Below are 24107 nucleotides of genomic sequence, written 5' to 3'. Positions count from 1 at the left end.
TTGAGCAGGTCTAATACAGTAAAACACCTTGGCTACATGGGCACCAGTTTGGTTTGCTCATCTTCCGTCCACTAGAGGCGCTATATCATCTGTTGCCGTGAAGATGTAATTGTCTCTTCGTGATTCATTCCAGTTGGGATGAGGGATGCTAGGGAAATGGTTGTCATCGCGGGATAATGATGCTTCAGAGGGTTTCATCGTCAATATGGGGAAGGAATGGCGATGGCAAGGCCAGTCTATGAGGTACATTTTGTAATTCGACTGCAGAGTAAATGGAATGAAAATGTTCCTGCGGTATCTTACCGGATCCGGATTAGAAAACACTGACACGTAGCATAACATTGAATCCAGTGGAGGAAATAGCTTTGTGCTAGCCAGCCAGCCAGTCTGTAGTAGACATATGATGGAAACCCAGCTAGCTTTAGCTCTGAATCGGCTTTACTGCTAGGGTTGCAGAGAAGACATGTCAGCTCTTCGGCACTGTTGGTTACGAATACGTGAGTTCTCACGTTCCTGCAAACGTTCTTCTTAAACTGGCATTCAGGTGTCAAGTGCCATATGGTTAACGGATATTAGATAACATGAACGAACGTTATGCTTTCTTGAAGCAGCAGCAGCAACGGAGCCCCTTTTAAACTACCTAATCGTTAGCGAGGATAGCTGCAATTCAATTCATTCAACACATAGCTTAACCAACTATATGTTGTGTATGGCCATCACCTTATCATTTCACTGTGATTGTGGGTGTTTTGATCCTCATCGTTCATCGCATCGATCGGAGTTACACATCTTGGCAGTCTTTCGTCTGCAATTGTATGCATGGAATGTTATGTAGAGAACGTATACGTGCCACGCAACGTTTACGTCCTCTATTTTCGTCGAGTCTGTTGACTGATGTTATGCATTGAGTGGACTGAGCTAACGTGATTTTTTTTTTTATTTCTCATAGGTGATGTCAGCTGGAACGAGAATAGAATAAGACTGTTATTTGACAGAGAGCGATGGCTTTTCCAAGGATTCTGCACTGGTGAAGACGTTTGGCTGCCAAGTCCTTCCTCAGTAGGCTACCTGTAGTTCAATATCAGGGCTGTCAGTGACTTTTGCACGTGAGCCTGGCCTACAGGAGTGCATGATAAACCCATTTGCAAACTGCACCTCCAAATTCTCCAAAAGTCCTCTGTGGATTCTGCTGACCCATTCAGTCAAGGGCAGACAGGGGAGGAATTTGGATTTCTGATTTCTCGAAGGGAAAGTGAACGAAAACCATCATCAAGATGTTTTCTGCACTAAAGAAACTTGTTGGCTCTGAGGGAGGGCAACTGAGGGAGAGACATATCCCAGCTGGCCTGCAGTCAATGAACCAGAGTCTTCAGCGGCGCTTTGCCAAGGGCGTGCAGTATAACAGTAAGTGATTGCACTTCAGATTACTGAACACACCCACGTCATATTTAGATGTAAAAACAAATGATGGCACTGAATGGAAGTACTAGAGCTCTTGAGGCATTAGGATGGTTATATGAGGCTAATCCTACTATTGTAGTTAGCGCCATGGTTAACAGGTAGGAGGTCTTTTAGATGATAAAACCAAGCCATACATGATCAATACTAGCTGTAGTTATCCTTGACAGAACAAGTAGTGTGGTAGCAGGCTGTTTCCCCTACTGACAGTGAACTGTGCTCTTGTATTGATCCTCTGTTAGCGTTTGGGCTGCTGTCTGACCATTTCTGGAGACATTAAACATTCATGACTGATACACGATCACCCACCGGCCTATTTTTCCAGTCGTCTCCGACTTCTAGTTGTCAGTGATGGTTAGAAGCAGTTAGGCCTGCTTTACTTTTACACTCAGAGTTCATTCAGAGTTTTAGATAATGTTCATGTCAGGATGTTTTCTGGATGGTGGGGATGGCTATCTGCGCACCCATTCACACCCAAATGATTGTGTTGACAGAGATGATATAAAGTTAAACAATGATCTGTCTTCCACCTGTTATGTTGCCCATTAAATGTCATCGTAAGGGTATCATTGTCATTTTGGGGGGGGGGGGGGGGATGTCTTACTTTTCTTGACACAAGGAAAGCAATATGCATTAAGTCAGACATGTTTATCTCTGTGCACATTTGTTTACTTTGCATTCTGATTCATGTCTATTGGACTTAGTCATAAAGAGAATTACTGCTGTATTGAGTTGTTTGTCTTCCTCCAGTAGTTTGATAGATGGATGATGTTCTCCAGCTGCCACATAATGTTATATCTTCCATCTCTCTCTCCCAGTGAAGATTGTCATCCGTGGGGACCGGAATACTGGCAAGAGTGCTTTATGGCACCGGCTGCAGGGGAAGAAGTTTATCGAGGAGTATATACCCACCCAGGAAATCCAGGTCACCAGTATACATTGGAACTACAAAAGTAAGACTCTCTTGGCCCTTTTAATTAGATATTGTGTTGTGCGGCAACACTTGAGAAGGGTGTTTTGTTACTTACAGCACAATGTAATGTTGCAGGTCAGAGTGTGCATCCATCAAACGGCTGCACATTTCCCTTCAGTCATTGTTGTCCCATTAAGCTCATAAGAAGTCAGAGCTGGCCACAAAATCAGCACTCCATCGATCTCGCTCGCAATTTCACGGCTCTCGCTTCCGCATCCTGTTCTTTAATCCACATTAAAGTAGCTAGTTGGTGGCCCAGTGTTGAAGCACACATACATACACACACACACACACACACACACACACACACACACACACACTCTCTCTCTCTCACACACATACACACACACACTGACTTCGCTCTCCCCCCCCACCGAGTGTGTTTCCCATGCAAGGTGTGTGTTTGGCCCGGTGCCAACAGACTGGGCTCTTTCCCCCTCAGTCGCCCATTTACTGCGGCTGGGGAAAAAAAGCCCCGAAGTGGCTGCTGCTGGGGAGAAACACTTTCTGTCAACAAACGTCCTTTAGTAGGTGACTCAGCACTGAGGCCTGTGGCAGAATAGGGCTTCCCCTCTGGCTGTGCTGATGGTGTTTACCGGTGGTACTGCAGTATAGATGATCATGACAAAATGAGCTCAACAATTTTAACTGTGTTGTGTATTGTCAGTGTACTAATTCCTCACAAATAGTAGCAAAAAAAAAAAAAACAGCAAAGCTGTCAGTGTCAGTGTTAACAAAGCTGTAGTGATCCGCGTGTCCAAGGCAGTACTGTGTGTTTTGTGCTGATGTTGAGTGTGGACTTTGATCGTGTGTCTCTCTGTCTCCTCAGCAACAGACGACGTGGTGAAAGTGGAGGTGTGGGATGTGGTGGACAAAGGTGAGCCTTGGGGGGATCCTTTGGGGAAAAACAAATTAGTTTGGTGTTTAACACCATAGTGTGTTTCAACATGAAGGGATTCAATTGATTGGTTGTGCAACAGTCACTGATAGAGTGGTAATCTGATAGAAATCAATCAAATCAAATAGGTACACAGTTTGGTGTGTCCTATTTAGTTTATGAGTCAGTGTTGGAAGATGGCTTCCGTAAGCCCAGTTTTCTGCTTAGTTTTGGTGAAGACAAGCAGCAGTTTTGTACTTTGCTTTCTAACAGTGTTCTTGCTCCCCTTCTATGGTTCCTTCAGGTCAAAAGCTACCTGCTGAAGGATTAGGTGAGAGTGGGTGGCCCAGTAGTGGTTGGACTGTAGGCAGCCTGTGTTTGTGGTGCTCGTGTAACCCTTTCTCCCTCTCCTGCTGCTCTCTTGCTCCAGAGTGGCATTAGACATGGATCTGGTTCAACTATTTCTCAATAGCAGGACTCGGCAGATTCCTTGAAGGAGGGGTGGTTGATGCATTTTCAGTGATTTTATTTTTTATCATATATGCCTGTTTACTTAAGCATGGCTACACTGATTTTGCTATGTTATTTTTCTACTGAAAATTATTCTGGTTGTCTTCCACTCGAGCAAATTTATTGCCAAAGTGCATGGTTCATTTAGAACCTTGTAGTTCCCATGAGGTAAATAGTGTTTTCTGTGAAATTATATTTTGGATTGACAGTACAAAACACAGAAAACATGCATGACCAAGAAAAACAGATGTTGTGTGAATGACATGAAATATGCACTTACTCTAGAAAATCATCTACCTCCTCCTCCTCTGCCTTCAAATAGCTTTCAAAAGACTGTTGTGTGAACTTGAACTTAGTACATAGATAGAGAATACTGAGAGTACTGATATAATGATATACTGACATTTTTCCCCTCCTATTCGACTGCATTAAAAATATGTGTCCTCTGTAATTGCTTTCCCTCCTCACTGGTTTGTAATATCTGTATTTGTTTTGTTTTATTTATTTGCTTGTTTGTGTTTTTGCACCTACTGCAGGGAAAGGCAAAAAGCGAGGGGACAACCTGAAACTGGAGAACGAGCCTCAGGAGGTAACGACTGCATTCAGAGGTGTCACAAGCTCCTAATGTGTCTAGCTTGGAGTGGAAGGCAGAGACGAGGGGGAAAAGCCTTTGTTCAAGCCCAAATCATTTGTCATAGCTGCCATAATGTCACTTCTGTTCTGTGGATAACATGTAGCAAGTACTTCATATTCAAAAAGTCAGTCATATTAAAGTGTTAGTGTGGGGGTTGAGATTTATTCTTGGCATTCAGTGCTGCATTAATTACATTTTTCGTATATTTATGTTTTGTTTTCAGTCGGAAGCCGAGATGGCCCTGGATGCCGAGTTCCTGGATGTTTATAAGAACTGTAATGGGGTGATCATGATGTTCGACATCACAAAGCAGTGGTAAGCATCTTCTCTCTCTCTCCCTCTCTCTCTCTTTCCCTCGTTCTCACCGTCTACTTCTGTGTCTTTATCAGTCTCTGTGTCTGGCATTGGGTTGCAGCTGGGTCAACTCAGTGGCGCCATCCTGGGCTCTTTGCCACTCGTTGAGAGAGATAAATAAACACACACATGGCCTGGAGAGGACTTATTTCCTCCTTCTTTTACTTTTCATTATGTTTGCACATTGGTCATCTGTTTCTACAGGACAGGTTCAATGTTTATCTTTTAGATAGATTTTTTTCTATTCTATTCTATGCTATTCTATTTTTTCTATTATGTTTGCCTTTAGCTTCTGTCTTTTATTGCTATTGTCAAGGTTCTTTATTTGCCATTTGTGCACAAACCAGCAGTTCAGACACATTGGAATTCTTGTGCGGTGCTCTCAGAGTCAACACTATGGGGTCTTTAATGTCTTGATGTGTAAACAAACAGATGGACTTGGTGTTTCCCCCTCTATTCGCTTTGCTCACTATTGAGAGAAAGTGGAATAGAACATTATGTCCAATATTCCAGTATGTGGTTTAATGTTCTGCATTATGTCCAATATCCGTGTGTAACTGTATTTAGAGATAAGCGGGAATATTATGACTTTGCAGTGTTTCACTGCTCTGCATGGCTTCGTCAGTACCTATCTGCTCCGGATTGCCAGGTTGCCACTAATCAGAGTTTCCTTGTCTAGTTAGAGCAGCTGATGGATCTTTAGGTGAAGTCATGCTGTCTCTCCCTTGATGCGCATCATTGTAAATAAACTCTGTTCCTGATTTTTCATACTATTGGTCTGACTGGGTCTCTATTCATCTGTGGTATCAAAATTACCATCACCATGAGGTCTAAAAGAGAGATCTACGCTGAAAGACAGCCGATGCAGCTGAACCCTCAAAAGATCCCGTAACCCCCAGTAGAACATTAGCGAGGGCAGGACTGGGTCGGACTGGGTTCCATTCTCTGTAGGCTCATACGTTTAACATTCTATCTGTGCTCTTTGGCACAGAACGCCTCAGCTGAAACCGTTCCGTTTCCAAAAGCTGAGAAGCAATTTTCTCCTTCAATAATTTCAAGTTTAAAAATTAAGTTAGATTTTTTTTTTTTTTTTTGTATAGGAGGTTAAGGGAGATGTCTGCTTTATCACCCATTAACGGTCACTAACTGCTGCTAAAACTGGCTAACACTGAAGGTGATCATCTCTGTCATTCAGGCTGATCGAAATGAAAATGTTTGGTGAATTTGTGTGGGAGATCAAGGTGTGTCGTTCTCTTCAGGACCTTCAATTACATCATGAGGGAGCTGCCCAAGGTGCCCATGCACGTGCCGGTGTGTGTGCTCGGTAACCAGAGGGACATGGGCGAGCACCGGGTCATCCTGCCCGACGACACGCGGGACTTCATCTCCAGCCTCAACAGGTACAGGTTTCAGCTCCCGGCGCCCTCAAAGTGTTCTGCAACTGTCTCTCTGAAAACATTTCCAAGAAATGTAAAGTTTCTAAGAAAATAAGAAATTAGTTATTATGTTTGCGCTAGGCAACAGTTATTACGTTTGTGGAAAATATGACATTTGTGGGATTATTACACGTACACAAAAATGCAGGGTTTTATTACGTTTGTGGTTTATTACATTCGTGGGAAGGCATTACGTTTGTGGGTGTTACATTGCACACTGGTATGCTTTTGGGTTTGGGAGAAGGCCAGGTGTGCCTTGGAATTATTCCTATTCCAATTCCAATTCCAATGCTTCATATAGGTATTATCATATGCACAGGTGTGCCATGGGAAGTTGATCATACTTTTTCATAAATGCAGTGCATATTGACAAGAATGTTCGAGAACCACCTTGAGAATCTAGGCAAAGATAATGACAGGCTCACCTCTCCAGCCCCAGGTTTCTATGTTGTGACAGTGGGCATGAATGATCACTTGAGCTATGTGAAAGGACAGGATGATCAGCTGATGGTGATGGTCACTGATGGCCATGAGGCGCATCCCTCACACAGCGCTGATGTGTCTCTCTCCCTGTAGGCCTCGAGGCTCCTCGTACATTCATTACGCCGAGTCGTCCATGAAGAACGGCTTTGGGCTGAAGTACCTGCATCGCTTCTTCAACATCCCCTTCCTGCAGCTACAGGTCAGACCGCATGCTTATGCCGGTTTGTGTGGTTTAGGCCCTGCAAAAAATGCTTTTAGTGATTCAGGAATTCAGCAAGATAACAACCAAAAGCTTTGTCTTGCAAACAACAGCACAGTTGAGTTCATCTCCACATGTATTTTGAGGATGTTTTGGAAACAATATCCCTGAAAAAAATCAAAAACAGCTTTCATATAAGGTTTTTAGACCTGGTATAATCATCCAATCATGTATCAAAATCGTTTATCAGAAGTCCTATATCAGAAATGTCTGACTAACTGGGCCCAGGTCTGGTTGAGTGTTGTGTGCTATGTGGTTATAGAGCCTGTCCTGTGATGTCCACTTCACTTTCCTGGAAGTGCGGCCTTTGTGTATTTGTTTTCATGTCATGGCTTTCTGAGATCTAGCGTTGCGTTGGGCTCTGTGCATGAATTATTCCCCAGCTTCTCTGGCCACTACTTTTCCCTTCCATCAATAATTCCCCAGCCTCCTGGCCCCTTCAGCAGCGCGGCGCTGACCCATCAATCTGCTCTGCAGCGGATGGAATGGGCACCCGCCGCCGCGGTCTGCCTTGTTATTGTGAACCACCCAAAACAGGACTTGCTAATCTCGGAGGTCAGGTGCTGTGTGTGTGTGTGTGAGAGAGTGTGAGTTTGTGTGGAGGACCGTATTATCTTTCTGAGTGGCTGCTAGCTTTGCTGGGGCTCCATGAATTAGTAAGGTGATGAAAGGGAAGCCTCTGCGTCCACAGAGGTGAGTACGGAGAAGCGGAGGTCTGTCACCTGGGTGAGAGACACAGAGAGAGAGAGAGACACACAGAGAGAGAGAGACAGATAGAGAGACAGAGAGAGAGACACAGACAGAGAGAGAGAGACAGACAAACAGACAGAGAGAGAGAGATATAGAGGCTCTGTTGCTCTTGTACACACTCTGCCCACAGATTGACTGTATATGCGCTCCTGGAGCTGTTTGTCATGCACTCATGGCAGGCGGTCGCTCCAGTATTGATCTGAAATATTGATGGCACTCGGGTGTTTTTTTTTTTTTCCATTTTAAATTAAAGCCTCCAGTTGTTTTTTTTATTGCGGTGATCACGACTCTCAACTATCCATAAAATTAAATGAAAAACAGCCGTAGTTAAACTTAGTCTACATTTTAAATAGACATGGTGAAGTATTGGTATGACAAAGACATATTGTAGTCCCTGAGCACGTTTTGTATGTATTTTGGTGGTAAAATAGGGAACATTTTAAGGGGGCCTTCAATTTCGGTGCCCCTGCACTCGGTGAGCAGTCGCCCATGGTGAGATAAAGTGTGGGTGTGCGGAGGATGTGGCATTAAGTGGCACGAGCCGAGAGCCCATGCTGGCGGGGCATTCAAATTGGCTCCTAAAGTTATCCCAGACTGGCACTGCAGGGGGGGGGGGGGGGGGGGCACTCTCAGCCGGGTGCCCTTCGGCTGGCCACTCACGGGAGGCGGGGTGAAGAGAGCCAGTCGTGATGGGGCAGAGACGGGGCAGTGGCGGGAGTGTTGTGGCTGGAGCAGGACGAGTGCTTTTTCACGCTGGTGACAACGAGGGTTGGCGTTCATGAAGTCATGAACAACGCTACGTTTAGTTGTGCCTCAGAAAACAAGGCCACTTGATTTAAGTTAAATGTGGTCATATTTGAACAATGAGTGGGGTAGGGATCAAGTTTATTGGAATATTATTGGCGGTAGCACTGTAAACACGATGTTAATGGGAATCAAGGAACATTTAGTAAAAATAAAGCTGTGTGTGTGTTTGCATCCCTACAGAGAGAGACGCTCCTGAGGCAGCTGGAGACAAACCAACTGGACATCGACGCCACTCTGGAGGAGCTCAACGTCCAGCAGGAGACGGAGGATCAGAACTATGAAATGTGAGTCACATTTCTCTCATTAACATACACACACACACACATACATACACACACATACGTACACACACATACGTACACACACATTAACATATTACATCATACTCCCCACTGACTCATACCAAATCGCACCTTCATATCCCTGCATGTGATGCACCCCCCCACCTGCTCAGTCACTGGAGGGCAGTCTGGTTAATGAAGCAGCTGTTTATCTGCTTGACTCACCATCTGCTTCTCCTCCGCAGATTCATGGATATGATGGAGGCCCGCGGGAAGGGCTACAACTCGCCGGGCCCAACCAATGGCCAGAGCCCCTCCTCGGGCTCCCAGTCGCCCGTGGTGCCCCCGGGGGCCGCCTCGCCCAGCGTGTCCAGCCCCAGCACCCCCCAGGCTCCGCCGCAGACGCAGCCCATCCCGGTGCCCCACCCGGCCAGCGCACCCCGTGCCCCTCCGCAGGCGGCCGCTCCTCAGCTGGCCACTCCGACGCAGGCGGTGGCGCCGTCGCACCCAGTGCAGCAGCTCCACGCCGAGCCACCCGTCGCCTCGTCTCCACCCACCGCTGCTGCTGCTGCTGCTGCTGCTCCGCCCCAGAAACGAGGCTTCATGTCCCGCCTGTTTGGGGGCGCCGCCGCTCCCGAACAAACCCCAGGTGAGCGCACACACACACACACACACACACACACACACACACAGTCACACTAATGCCACACTGGATGATACCGTAGGTATGAAATGCTGCTATTGGTTCATTTTTGTATGTAGTCATGTGTTGTATATAGTCTATATAGTATATAGTATGTGCCATTTCAGTCTGTGTAGAGGCAGAGGTAGGTGGGGTTGAAATCAAGACCTTACCAGATCTGAAATTAATGACATCCAAAGGACTCCACAGACACTATAAATAGTACTGGACAGATGTAATGACACTCGCGTCACCGTGGCCAATGTGCGTCACCCACCTAAATGATGAGGCGGCATCCATATTTGCCATGGAATGCTCGTCACTCATTGTTAATCTCTGCGGGGGGGAGATGAGCGGCACACCAAAACAAGACCTAATGCTTTGTTTCAAATGAGCCAGAGCAGCGTTTCAGTCAGCATAGCAGAAGCACTATAAAAGAGCACTAAAAATGCCATAACGTGAAATGGTACGCTTTTTAACCGTCTGTGAACATGTCTGTGCCTGCTCTGCTGGAGTCTGCGAGACGTCAAGCCTGAAATTGCTCCGTCACAATCTCTCACGGCCCAATCGGATTTACACCAGCAAGAAAGCCATGCGTGTTCCCTATCCACCTACGACGTACTGCGTGAGACTGCGTGAGGTACTGCGATAATCGTCTTTCCTTGCCTTCGTATATTTTTTTTCCGTCCTTGGGTTGTACAGAAAAGGGAATTCCAGTGGTGCCTCACCATTGGCCAACAAACCCAGTAATGTCTAGTTGCATTTAACAACCCAGCGCGCGTTGCCGCGGAGATGGAAGAGCACTGTCAGGAGAACAACAGAGAGGCGCTGTGGAGCTGCAACTCCACACTCTCATCGCATGCCAATGAGAGAGGTGTGTGCGTGCGTGCGTGCGTGCGTGCGTGCGTGCGTGCGTGCGTGCGTGCGTGCGTGCGCGCGTGTGCTTGTGTTTATGGAGGTGGGTGGAAAAGAATAGATTGGTATGAAGACCCATTAGCATCACCTCTGGAGCTTGCACATCACATAACTACACACTCACTTGCACACACTCTGACTGACACACACACACACACACACACAGATGAATATGCATATGTGTATGTACAGTCAGAGAATAGCGGAGGCATGCGTGTTTACACCTTCATATCCTCCGCACACCCTGGCAGACGCTTGCTCACTGGCTCTGAGTCTCTCACACGCTGCCTCAGTCAGTCATTTGTCTCCTGTCTGCACCAGTGCTCCCGCTGCTGCATTGCAGATCCAGAGGGGGCTGGGGCAGGGCTGGAGGGAGCCGGAGACGCCGGCCATTACTAGTCCCTTACACACACACACACACACACACACATCTATATACACACACACACACACACACACACCTATATACACACACACACACCTATATATACACACACACACACACACACACACCTATATACACACACACACACACACACACACCTATATACACACACACACACACACACACACAGTCGCTGGCACATGCACTCACACTTACACACACACACACACACACACACACACACACACACACACACAGTCACTGACACATGCACTCACACGTAAACACACACACACACACACACACACACACACCTATATACTGTACATACACGCACATACACACACACACACACACACACACAGTCACTGACACATGCATTCACACATAAACACACACACACACACACATACACCTATATACAGACACACATACACACACACACACACACACACCTATATACTGTACATACATGCACACACACACACACACACACAGTCACTGACACATGCACTCACACATAAACACACACACACCTATATACAGACACACACACGCACACACGCACACACACACACTGTGATAAATGCTTTCTGATGTCATTCCAGGTCTTTGACATAAGATTACTAACTCTTTCTTGACTATCAAAGAAAGTGTTAGACAGTCTGTAGTATTCAGTATTTAAAGGAACCATATGTAAGATTGTGGTCAAAACTGGTACTGCAATCACTTTCAAATTACTAGAGAGGTGTATCCCCTCCCCCTCCCCCCTGACTCAAGGTTGCCAACCCTGATGCCGAAACACTACTGACACAACATGACATCAGTTGAGGGCTGCAACTTCACTTTTTAAATGACAATATCCTGGCCGTACTACTGTTGTCAGTGATATAAGTATTTGAAATGAACATGATTGTTTAATGCCTAGTGACATATCAAGGCCATTTTATGATTAATTGAAATACATTTCTTACATACAGTTCCTTTAACTGGCTGAAAGAAAGGATCCTTATAAAAACATTGTTGTTTTTCTCTTTCCTTCTCAGACTTGGGGACAGCAGGCACTTCACAGCCCACAGGCAAGGTGCAGAGTGTGGATGACTTCATGCCAGAGTTGGGCTTGGACAAGAGCTTCCTGGAGGACGGTGGCACCAGCGCTGCCAAGTCCAGGCAGAAAGCCCGACATACTGCTACTCTGGATAGTGACAGGTGCAGAGAAAAAACGTTTCTGACTTTCTGTGCACTCATAGAGCTGAAACTTAACATGTAGTATATGTTACTGAAAAATACACTTACAGACCTACAGCTAGGATGTAATTTTAAACGGACATGGAATAATGTGACGCATATAGATCATTCTTCGTTACACTTGATATTTTCCTTTTCTTCTCAAAGTTCATCATGCTGTTAGACCTTAAACAGACCTACATTTTTACAAAATCCAAATGAAATCTTAAATATTGATATCTAATGTGTGCTTAATGGGTACTGGTAATTGTAGATTTTAGTTGATAAAATAATAATAACCAAGTAGCCACAATAATAATTGTATTAACCAAAAGAGACCATTGCAAACATACATGAAAAACATGCAAGGTTGCAAGATTATGAGAATAATTTGCCATAAAGAGTCACCAGTTTTCTTAAATTCTATCTGTTTGCTAAGACACATTCAGAAACATGTTCAAAGATTGCCTCCTTGGCTAATTGACAACATTTGAAGTAAGTGGTGAATTTATCAAACTGAACCTTTCTTTTGAAGTCTTCTTGCAATCAATGGGCCTGGCAGGTCTGTATGTGTAGCATTCAGTGAAACTTCAGTGATGGCTCACATGTCAGTGTGTGAGTTTCTGTCTTCACTCAGGCAAAGAGTGGTCTATTTTAGTATTCTGGGAACTCTTTTCTTCTTTTTTTCATTTTTGTTGGCACACATCAAAATCTGGGTCATTAATCATTCTCCTCTGGCCTTGAGTATGCCGCATGAGTGCTCTTGAGTCCTGCCTCCAGTTAATAAAAGAAACGGCAGCAAAGGGAATCAGGGATCAGAAAAGTGAAGGGTTTGAGGATCTTGCTTTGCTTTTTGAGGCCAAACCCTACCAGACTGTTCCCCTCACATTTTACCTCACAGGATGGTGTTACATTTATACCTGCGGTGCCACAATACACCACTGTCAGAGAGAACAGAACACCGCAAAGGCAAAAATCAACATGACATTTCTGAATCATGAATTCCTTTTTTTGTCCTCTTCTGTACGGTATGTGTTACAAAGAGACTCTTTGTCTGGGAAAATACAGTACGATCGAGAAGAGACTATACCTTGACCTCCCACCTGAGCTGTCTACCTGCACAACCTTTGCTGCGTGACGGAGCGTATCACGTGACTTTAGGGTGTCTGACCCCTCTCCTCTTCCCTCTCCTCCTCCTCTCTCCCTCTACAGTGACGGGGAGGGCAGAGGAGGCAACCCCCTGGTCTCGGGTTTCCAGGACGACCTGGACCCTGATGACAGAGTGGCGGCAGCGCAGCCGTTACCGCAGGTGGCCGCCCCAAGTCTGGACGTCACGCTGACCAGCGATGAGGAGGAGGAGGTGAAGCCCTCCACCGCCGCAGCAGCAGCCTATCAGGACAAAAGAGGCTCGTCTGCGGGGGCGGACTTGAAGGGGTAAGAGGCTCAAGTGGCCACTGCACTTCTCAGTGTGATTGAGCGCTTTGTCTCTCATGTCAAGTCAAGTTTATTTATATAGCGTATTTCATACACAGAGCTCATTCAATGTGCTTTACATAAACAAAACCAAACAATAATAACAAATAAAAGCATAGATCTGAGAACAGTTTGGTCTTAAGTCTAGATTTAAAACTGTCTACTGTGTTACATTCGGTTTCAGTAGTTTTCTTTTGGGATGTGCAGGGATGTGCACAGCACAGGGCTAACGTCGGCCATGTGTCCTCTTTAGCTTGTTTGCTCCATGTGCTTGCTTCCTCTGGGCTCTTTGCTTCCTTCCTCATCACACCAGCCCAAACCATGAGCTAGCTATTTCTCTCGCCGAGAGGCTGTTGATTTGTGATCGTGGTAATGTGATTGGTCTAGGTTCTCCATGAACTCTGTGCTGAAGCCCCAACCAGCGAAGACCAAAGCGGTCGAGAGGCTGGCCACTCTCAAGACCAAGGCCGCCTCCCCGGCGCCGCAGCGGCAGGCTAAGAAGACAGGGGGCGCTGTGGAGGCCGAGTCCTCTGACTCGGACCATGGTGGGCCTGTTGCCAAGCAGATGCTCTCGTTCGTCATGGACGACCCCGACTTTGAGAGTGAGGATGTGGAGATCCCAAAGGCCAAAAAGGTAGATGATTTTGAAAATGTATACTGACTGCTAAACCACTTAACTAATGGGAGCCATGTGGAGTGCTGTGATGATCAATATCCCTCAGTGTTTGCTTTTCTGTGCTTAGGTCAGAATCAGAGAGTCTCTTACACTGTACAGTGGGCAGTGCTTCAACTTGGCCAGCTTCACTCGCGGTCCGCGCGTGGGATCACGCGGTATCACGCGACTTTAATTTGTATTTTCCCAGTGAGACGCTGCAACAACCCAAACAACCGGTAGATGGCTCAAGTGAGCAGGGTGTCTCGTAAAAATAAATGGAGCCTGGAAAACCCTACACAGACTTCACTACAGACTTTAGCAGACTGGTTTAGAAATAATTTAATAGCCAGAAATATGCCTGCCCTGCCCTAATAAAGAAATATTTGGTTAACTGCGAGTGAATCCCGTTTGCAGCCGTAGAAGAAACGCAGGACAAATTAAACATTCTGGTTTTCTCCGAGTGCAACGATGATAGACAGACATCATTTGGACAAAATATAGAGCATATTAACCTCCGTTGCTCAGCCAAATGCCTTCCTGTTACGTCCTGTTATCACGGAGTTACAGGCGATAAACGATTTTTAAGGTCACAAGTTTACTTCATTAGCGGTTTATTTTTTTGATTATTAAAGAGTGTTTTTCATTTAAAGGTTTGACTTCGTGCTTATTCAGTAGAGCATTTAGTGCTCTTCCCAATCCCAGACGTTCACATTGCATGTTTGTTTGTAATGGATGCAACCGCGAGATAGGCTACGCGTTTGACGGCAATGAGTTGTGAACGGACATGAACCAAGACATATAGCCCAGCAGCAATCTAGGGACTGTTCGTTATTTATTGAAGGGGCCACCGGAGGAATTTTGAGTGCTTCAGTCAAAAGTTGCATGACCCTCCCTTGCCTGCTTGAAATTGTTCAATGACCCTCCGACAGAATTGTTAAAAAAGACATGACCCTCCCCTTGCCAATTGTCGCATGTCTTCCCCCCGCGCTGCTTTGCGCCACAGCCACACACTGTGATAACGTTCTTAAATCAATCTTGCATGCTACCAGTCCTTCCTTTTCAAATGTGTTGCGCCTGTTTGCACAATTTCACAAATAATCATATGTGATTAATAATATGACAAATAATCCATGTGCATGGGGACCGAAACAATGCATGCCAACTTTTTCCGTGTTTATCACGTATTTTAACTTTTCCCCGCTGTCTTGCCGTAGAATAGGCTATCCCAGATTTGAATACTCTCATAAAAACCCTGCCATCGGGCCTGTCTCTGTGTTGCCCTGTTGCTACCCCTTGCCCTTCCAACGAAACAGATGTCTTCAAATAATCGTTTTCCTTACTTGAATGTCATAAACATACAACTTTATGCAGCAGAATTACGCATAGGCTACTTGGAACATAACACATTTGACAAAGGACAGATGTATCGTAACATCCCCAATTATCACCACTTCAGAAATTCTAAAACAACGATGTTTTTTAACACTTCAAAATAACATTTGCTAAATTAACCTTACATTTTTCAGTAGCCATAGGTGTGTAGATTTGAACAAAATCTGGTTTGGTTCTTAACGGCACATGGACGGGTTAGACCGAGAATTCTTGTCGTGAAATTAAAATTCCACTGGAGCTCCAAGCGCAGCCTTACAACACTGTTAAAAGCTCTTTGAGTCACGGTAAAATGTAATTTTTGGTACATAGCTAATTTAGATACACCTATGGTGTGGGTGGTTGCGTCTCTTTAGGAGTCCGCTGTCTTGGTTTGTATAGAAATGGATATAAGTGACACGTACACGCAAGACGGTGGAAATACGGACCGACGGTAGGGGGAGTTCCGATATGTTGCTAGTGACAAAATATTAACTTTCAGTGTTTTACGATGTCTTTGTCATGGGGAAGTGTTTTTTCCCCATGCATTTATTCTAGGCTACTGTCAGTGACTGCCGTGAGAGAAGCGGGTTCTGTGTTTCGTTCATGTCAGTGACTGACGCGAGAGAAGCGGTGTCTGTGTTGTGTTGCATTGCGTTGCGTTAATTTTTTTTCATTGGGCATACCGTGCCGTGCCGTCCACAGCTCTTCAGTTCTGACAAAGCCAAAATTACTCCTTTTGACACAATGAGTGCAGGAAGCGCGTTTGTATGGTAATATTGCTTGACGGGGGGATCCCAAGCAGCTTTCGGCCATAAGGCTACTTTGAGAACATTTCAATTCACCCGACACTAATATTCAAAATGTTGAAAACTATTTCGGCATAGCCTATAAAGCAGTTTAATTAAATGGAATGTTAGTTGTAAACAAACGAGCTACTTGGTGAGGCTTGGCCTCACAGATGCACCTCGTGCCTTAGATCAGGGGTCCCCAACCTTTTACGTACCATGGACCGGTTTGATTCCCATTTTTTTTCACGGACCGTGGGGGGGGGGGGGGTTCGGGAGTTCCATGTTCCATATGTGTTGTGCATGCATTACTTGAAAAGAACTAGCTCCAGTTATGTATGAACAGTGAAGGTAACGAACTCTTAAAAACGTGAAAAACTTGAACTTGAAGAAGTGAAAATGGAACAATATGAACTATGAAAATTGAACAACTTGAAGCTACATCTATCAAGTGTGAACATGCTTAACAAAATATGGGAACAAAACATGGGAACTAAACATGCATTACGAATATAATCAGTAGGAGCCCTGTGCTTGTTTCCCTGCAACAAGACAGTGACACCCTCAGTGTGTTTGAAATGTCCAGTCGATTGCGCAATTTGGTTTTAGTTGCAGTTATTGCAGAAAACCCGGCCTCGCATAGATACGTGGTCGGAAATGGTAGCAACGTTTTCAGCGCTTTTACGGCTATCTCGGGATATTCTGCTTTGGTTTTGATCCAAAAACCCGCCAGAGAGGTTTCCTCATACACACTTTTAAGACCACCGTCATTTGCAATTTCGATCAACTGCTCTTCCTCCTGCGCTGACATGTTAGGACTATTCGGGATATTGACAAATGGGTTGCGGACCCACTCATTGGTTTGCCGTGGATCTTTGGAGGATGGGAAGTAGCCTAACGCTCAAACTCATTTGAAAGCGCACCAGCTGCAAGAGAAAGGGCCCTGCCTCAGTCTCTCCCAAAACCCCCACTACTGTTTGGAACATATCAAATACACCCCGTCCCCATTCGTCCCCACAAATCAAGCTTGGCTTTAAATGCAGCGACTTTATCTGCCAGTTTAAAGACAGTCGTCATTCTCCCCTGGAGTGACAGGTTGAGGTCATTAAGCAACCCGAATATGCCACATAGGTAAGCGAGTTTTGACCCCCAGTCCTCATCACTAAAATGTGCAGCTAACGGTGACTTTTTTTCTGTAAGAAATCTCTGCAGCGGCTTTCGCAACTTAAACACCCTGGCCAGTGTCTGCTAAAGATGCTTGTTTTTTGTTGCTCATTCTAGCAGTTTAGCTAACTTCGTGTGACACTACCGTTCGCCAAGAACTGATCAAGTGAAGTGAGCTGACCTGAGGCTGCGCAGCGCTGAAGGCAATATGTAAAGTGTTGAAGGCGGGACAGACGTAAGAAAATAGACCTTGCAAAATGCAAACATGCGTGCAATCAAACAACTGCATATAGGCCTATGACATGTAAAAACGTGACATTATTGCGAATTAAATTGAGTTTAGTTTGCATGCATTTTTTTAAAACTCATGTCGTAGGCTACGCCCGGTTAGGAATGTACGGGCCGCGGCCCGTTGGGGACCGCTTGCCTTAGATGGCAGGAAAAATCTTCAGCCTATTAACTGACCACCCGATTCACGTTGGCTGGGGGGGAAGGGGGGCCATCAGACATTTGTGACCAGTTAATCCGGCCCTGCCCTCCAACAAATCACACCTTTCCACCTCTGACAGCTTAAAAGAACTCACAGACCTATTCACAAACCTGCGGCATTTTGCCGTGTTTTGAAATCCTATGCAGCTTTCAATAGTGAGGAAGCAACTAACATGCAATAACGCCACCAACAACAACCAAAACTAGGCTAATCATTGTCAAAATGTAAATTAAATGTAACATTATTGTGCATCAAATTAAAATGTTCTCTTTTGCAAACATAGTAACAGAATAATTTAATAATGTTAAGATACTACATCAATCCGTATGTTTCATTAGGCTACTATAGGCTATTTGTTTTGCCTTATTATTGATTCATTTAGGCTAGGCCTTTTTATTCAGGGGCCGTATTCACAAAGAATTTTAAGGCTAAAAGTAGCTCCTAACTGGCGAATTTAGGAGCCACTGCTAAAAATAATGGGCGTGTCACTCCTAACTTTAGGACTCCTAATTTTTTTCACAAAAAGTAATTCACGAAGCATTTTAGACCTAAAAGTAGCACCTAAAAGTCTGGGACAGCTTAAAAGAATTCGAGAGGACTCCTAACTCACTAAGACCTATTCATAAACAGCTTTTTGTGGCATTTTACGCTGCGATGTTTTGAAATGCGCTATGCGGCAACAGGAGCTTCCAATCACGAGGGAACAACTTTGCATTCATAAAAGGAATGCAATAACGCCACCAACAACAACCAAAACTACTCATTGTTAACATGTAAATTAAATGTAACATTTCATTGTGAATCAAATTAAAATGTTCTCTTTGCAAACGTAGCCTAGGCATATGGTGACAGATTAATTTAATAATGTTGCAAAGGTACTGCATCAATCCATAGGCCTATGTTTCATTAGGCTACTAGGCTATTTGTTTTGCCTTACTCTTTATTCATTTAGGCTAGGCCTTTTTATTCAGTTATTAATCATCTTCCGTCCTTCTCACTACTTGTGTAGCGCACGCATTCTCCGATCTGTCACCTGTCACTCATCATCGGAAGGGAGGTGTTTGGAATCATTCCCGCGTTACAATCGTCAGCCAATCAAGGTGGTCACTTCAGTCAAGCTCGTGCATGAGTAATGACGTCATCTATAGCAACGAAGACTCACTCCTAGTTTAGGAGTTGTCTGAAAGGCTTTGTGAATAACTTTTAAGAGAAAACTCCAAGCTAAAATATTTTAGTGCGATTTAGGAGTAGCCTACTCCTAGTGGTAAGATAAAAGCCTTTCTGAATAGCCTACGGCCCCAGTTATTCATCATCTTCCGTCCTTGTGTAGCGCACGCATTCTGAGACCTGTCACCTGTCACTCATTATCGTAAGGGAGGTGTTTGGAATCATGCCCGCGTTACAATCATCAGCCAATCAAGGTGGTCACGCTTGCCCATTTACACAAATTAATGGTCGAATATTACTGATGGTCATTGTTATTTAAGAACATGCAGTGTTCCAAAAACATCTTGCTCATAAAAAAGCATCATACCGCACATTGTGGCGGGTCTGTTATTTACTGTAGGCTGCGCAAACCAGGGCAAGCCTGCATTCGAGGCCTTCTGTTGAAGAATTTTATATAAAGCCTGCGCTAACAGTAATCCTCCTGCCCCTGATAGGCCTACCACAGCTGTGGATATGTGTGGAATGTTCAAGTAATAACACAATCCAATGTGTGTCTAAATTGTCCCCCGCTGACCACCTCACACATTTCTCTAGATTTTGCAACGAATTTACATGACACATTGCCATAAAATATGCCAGTTTTAGGACACAGAATAATGTTTGTAATGATACCAGTTAGGCCTACGTTTAACAGTAGCCTAACAAGTGTAATGAGCTATTCATTGTCGAAGGTGCATGGTCAAGTGAAATTCTTACTTTGGAAAACAAACATTTGCCGATATCATCGCCGATCATCAGAATATTGCTCTGGACTGCAGTTAACTTGTTAAGCCAGTGGTTCTCAAACTTTTATTTAATTCCCCACTTTGATCAAGGGGCATGACTGATGATAGTGGAGATAACGTGTTATCCCGAGGCCTTTGCCAGTCAGCATCTCCGACGGTAGTCTACCCTATTAAAAATATAAGTTTTCGATGTCCCAAACGGAGAGACATAGGCTACTTTATTGTTTTTAACGATCTCTATGCTACTCACAAAAATGTAGGCATGGGGACATGATGAAGTAGGCTATCCAACTGTCGTGTGTTAAATTATTGTGATTACGAGCCAGTGGTTTTCAAACATGCGTGACTCGGACATCTAACTAAATGCAGTGAATCTGCAGGAATCTTTCCCAGGGCCGGATGACCTCTCAGACAGGTCAGATGACTGTTTTGGCCTGACAGGACACCCTGAGCCGCCTAAAGCCAGCGCCCTGTCCTTCAAGAGCCACAACAGTGACATTGACCTGTTCGGCCTGGCCTTCAACGAGACGCCATCCAAGAGCAAAGACAGCAGCGAGGACCAAGAAGGTCTGTAGCGCGTCCCTCAATCACCCACTCAGTCAATCAATCTATCAATCACCCATTCATCAACTCAATCTGTCAGTCAATCCATTCATTCAATATTGTGTGGGTTTGCGTTGAGAGCGAGTGACTTTGACAAATAAATGACCCCCCCTTCCCACAGACAACGAGAGCAGACACTCCGGAAAAGAGAAGAAGAAGAAGAAAAAGAAGAGCAAAGAGGTAGGTGGGAGGAGGAGAGGAGAAAAAAAAGCACACAAGCCCACGCGTCTCCGTTTACTCATCACGAGAGTGTTTGTCTTAAGAGCCGACGGGCCCAGTGTGTACTTTTTCTCTCTGCACTCAGGCACATAAGCTTCCACAGGCTTTGACGGGTCTTCTTTTTTAGATCGCTCCTCTTTTCATATTCGTGCCGCAGTGAAATTATTTTTCGGCTGGTCTGGCACTGTTTTAAGTGACACATTCATCCGAAACTAAGCTTTAAAGCACCTCCTCTCCCCTTCTCTCATCCGTCCTTAGGAGGAGGAGAAGAGCAGTAAGAAACGACACAAACACAAGAAGAAGGAGAGGGAGGACTCGGGAACGGGTGATGAAAAAGACAAGGAGAAGGAGAAGAAGAAGAAGAAGTCGAAGACCAAGAAGGCATCCAACGTGGACGACCTGGAGGCTTTCCTGGCTGGAGGGGACGGGCCAAGCAGGAGTGGGGGCGGAGACTACGAGGAGCTCTAGAACTCTCAAGTGTCCAATCAGGGTTTTTGTTTTCTTTTTCTTTTGTTTTTTGCAACAGGGGTGTGGCCACGACCCATTTGTTGGACTTTTCATTGTGCAGATTCATTTCACCTTACCTGATTTTGTGGTGCCTACATTTTTCGATTCTTTCAAATGTCATGTTTTCAAGTTAATATTTTCATGTTTCTCTTTTATCACATAGGATATAGTCTCCCAATAAGTCTAGGGGGTCAGTTATCATGAAATCAAATTTTAGCCCATCCTCTCACTAGTAAATACTTCATAAATTTTCCCAAATATAAATTCATCTATTTCAACGTTTGAATGAAAAAGATAAGTAAATTCCCAGAAGTGATTCAGCCCGAGTTTTGTATTTAGCTAAAGCACATAAACTTCAGTATCACGCTCCAGCTTACAGCAAATAATATTTATTTTACAGTTAGCTTACCTAATAGAACGTAAATAGCGTGCCACTTGCACATACTCTGAAATCTCTGCTGAGCATTTTGTTCAGCTATCATTAGCCATTAGCCGTCTTCCTCACGAAAATAATGAAACAAACCTCTCTGATGGCGATTGCTGTTTGAAGACAGATTTTTTTCCAGAGCTCTTCTCTCTCTTCTTGCATTCCTTCCATTGATCAAATGCCTTAACTGAAGCGTAACTCTTACACCATCAGGACAGAAGCCTTTCTAAAACAGTGCTCTACTACGCAGGAGTGCTGTTTGTAGCTTACAGTAAAACAACAGCCAAGCTAAGCGAAGTACGTACCGTAATTTCCATAGCGTTGGCCCATTTAGATTTTTTTTAAACATGTCCCCTTTAGAGAAAAAAAAACAGTTTAGTAAAAAGAAGCTGGTCTGTCCCATATCAAGTCACACTTTCATTTATATCAGTAGAGAGAGGTGTTAGACTGACCGTAATTAGAATGCCAGTTAGCGCTGATAGCATCATTTGTGCCCATATTTTTTCTATCTCCCTTGGGGAGAATATGATTGTTGGCATTTTTAGACATGTTAAATGCTAATTATCTTGACCTAATTCATCCAGTTTACCTTACTGGCTCTGTGCAGGTTTCAGCTAGGTTAGCACTGGCCTCCAACAACTGACAGCATCAAGCTGGTCAGTGTTTCTCATTCCGTTATCAAGACTCATTCATGGGGTCAAACCTGACCGACTGGACGAGTGATTGTTGCTGCTTTTAGAGCTTTCTAGAATTGGTTGTCCCTGCCATGGAAGAAAAAAAGAATATATTTATGAAGATGTAAAGTAAATGAAATGTTGGAATATGTTTAAATCCATATCCTATTTTGAATACACACATTTCTACCATTTCATATTTATTTATTTTTGTCTATTTTGACATGTGGAGAAATATTTTGGGACATTGTATGAGTTTACACAGTAATGTATTCATGAATGCAAATTATATGCACAGATATTTGTGAACACCTCTGCACCGCCTGTCTGAACATGGAGGTCTCCCCAGGTGACCTGTGTCCTTTTTATTCCTCTCATGGCTGGCTTTGCCCCCCCCTCTCTTTCTCTCTCTCCCTCTTTCTCTCTTTTTTCATGTTCTTCTTCTCTGCCTTCATGTCGGAGGTTATTTTTAAATGGTGTGTGTAGTAAATGGCCGCCAACACAGCCTGTGTCCTCTGGCACACCCCACCTGCCATTTTCAGGGGCTTTCTCCCTTGATGAGCAGAGAAGACCCACCGCTAGGTTTCTTTCTGTTCTCAAACGTCTTCCCTGGCATGGGGAGATTTGCTGGGATTGTGGCGCTGGATTGGTTCCCTCGTTAGTGCTTAGCGGAGAGGAACAAGGGTTAGCCCAGTCTGACCCCTGTGCCACTCTGCCACCACCCCCCCCCCCCCCCCAGCCCTAGGGAGCCACCCCAAGGTCATGGAGGAGAAGCTCCAAGTTCTTTGTCTGTGACGGCAGAGGGTGAAGTGGCTTTCAACAGATCCTCTGTGCAAGGACTCAGCTGTGCTCATTGAGTGGGATGTAGTGTTGTTGATGGACTCTCTTTGTGGAATGTGTGAGAATGTAGTCTGTGTGTGTGTGTGTGTGTGTGTGTGCTGTGCATTTTTACCAGGACCTGTAGACTGAAGCCACAATTCAGCTGATGGTTTCTGCATGCTCACTGTGAGCGAACAGGGGGAAAAAAGAAATCCAAATGTCATCTCATCCCTTCTGGAATATTTCCCCATCGCTTTGCTTCTCTTAAGAATGATGGGGGTGTCTTTTCTCTTTCCTTTTCTCATTTTTTGTTTGTGTTGTTTTTTTTTTTTCATTGTTGTGTTTGTCTGCTCAAGTGGGATTCCATCACATGTTCAGGTTCCTCCCTCAAACCAACTTTACTCTGGTGTTTGTTGACCACTCCTCTGAGCCTCTCTCACCCCTGTTACAGCCCTGGCTCCTCGTAAGGGCTGTGTTCTCCACGGTAGCTTGCACCCATGCCAGCCCAATTGAGGGGGGCAGGGATAAGATGCCATTGTCCAACCCTCTCCAACACTCCAGGCCAAGTTTGGGCGCCACCTTGACACCCATAGTGTCCCATTGGGTTCAGGCATCTGCAGTGCTGCCCTCTAAAGGCCAGTGTGGGAACTTCTCTTTTACCTCCTGAGCTACAAATATCAACGTCAAGCCTAAAGAACTTCATATTGAGCATGGTTGACTTTGGTGCTGCTCTGTCCCATAGACTACAGCATGAGAGGGGTTCTGGCTGACAACAGACCTGACATACTCAGCTGGAAAGCCATCACTGTGGTTGATGTTATAGCGAGAACTGGTATCAGCTTATTTCAAAAAAGTTATAAGATAATGTTTAATGATGTATAAAACCTGTTGTGTGCGTGTGTGTGTGAATGATCAGAATGACAGATTTTTAAAACAC

General features: G+C 44.7%; 1 protein-coding gene across 2 annotated transcripts; it reads left to right on the top strand.

The window, feature by feature from the left end:
• Positions 1 to 122: 122 nt before the first annotated feature.
• On the top strand, positions 123 to 23087 carry rabl6a (RAB, member RAS oncogene family-like 6a). Of its 2 annotated transcripts, none has more exons than XM_076284849.1 (16): positions 123 to 243; positions 950 to 1404; positions 2277 to 2411; positions 3261 to 3308; positions 4352 to 4407; positions 4676 to 4767; positions 6066 to 6206; positions 6819 to 6924; positions 8722 to 8825; positions 9068 to 9471; positions 11851 to 12013; positions 13244 to 13465; positions 13892 to 14138; positions 20302 to 20488; positions 20646 to 20704; positions 21002 to 23087. In XM_076284849.1, exons 2-16 carry the CDS (start codon positions 1275 to 1277, stop codon positions 21209 to 21211), a joined length of 2304 nt encoding a protein of 767 aa, XP_076140964.1. In that variant the 5' UTR covers positions 123 to 243; positions 950 to 1274; the 3' UTR covers positions 21212 to 23087. The 2 variants fall into 2 exon arrangements, with proteins under 2 accessions (XP_076140964.1, XP_076140965.1); XM_076284850.1 differs by lacking the exon at positions 123 to 243 and adding an exon at positions 383 to 497.
• Positions 23088 to 24107: the final 1020 nt, after the last annotated feature.

The sequence above is a fragment of the Alosa pseudoharengus genome, unplaced genomic scaffold (assembly GCF_046254945.1).
Source record: "Alosa pseudoharengus isolate Yale_2024_CS ecotype anadromous, Long Island Sound unplaced genomic scaffold, YU_APseudo_1.1 YU_APseudo_1.1_scf_14, whole genome shotgun sequence".
Classification (NCBI taxonomy): Eukaryota; Metazoa; Chordata; class Actinopteri; order Clupeiformes; family Clupeidae; genus Alosa; species Alosa pseudoharengus.
Note: the sequence above shows the minus strand (reverse complement) of the source record. Positions and strands in the feature narration are given on the sequence as shown.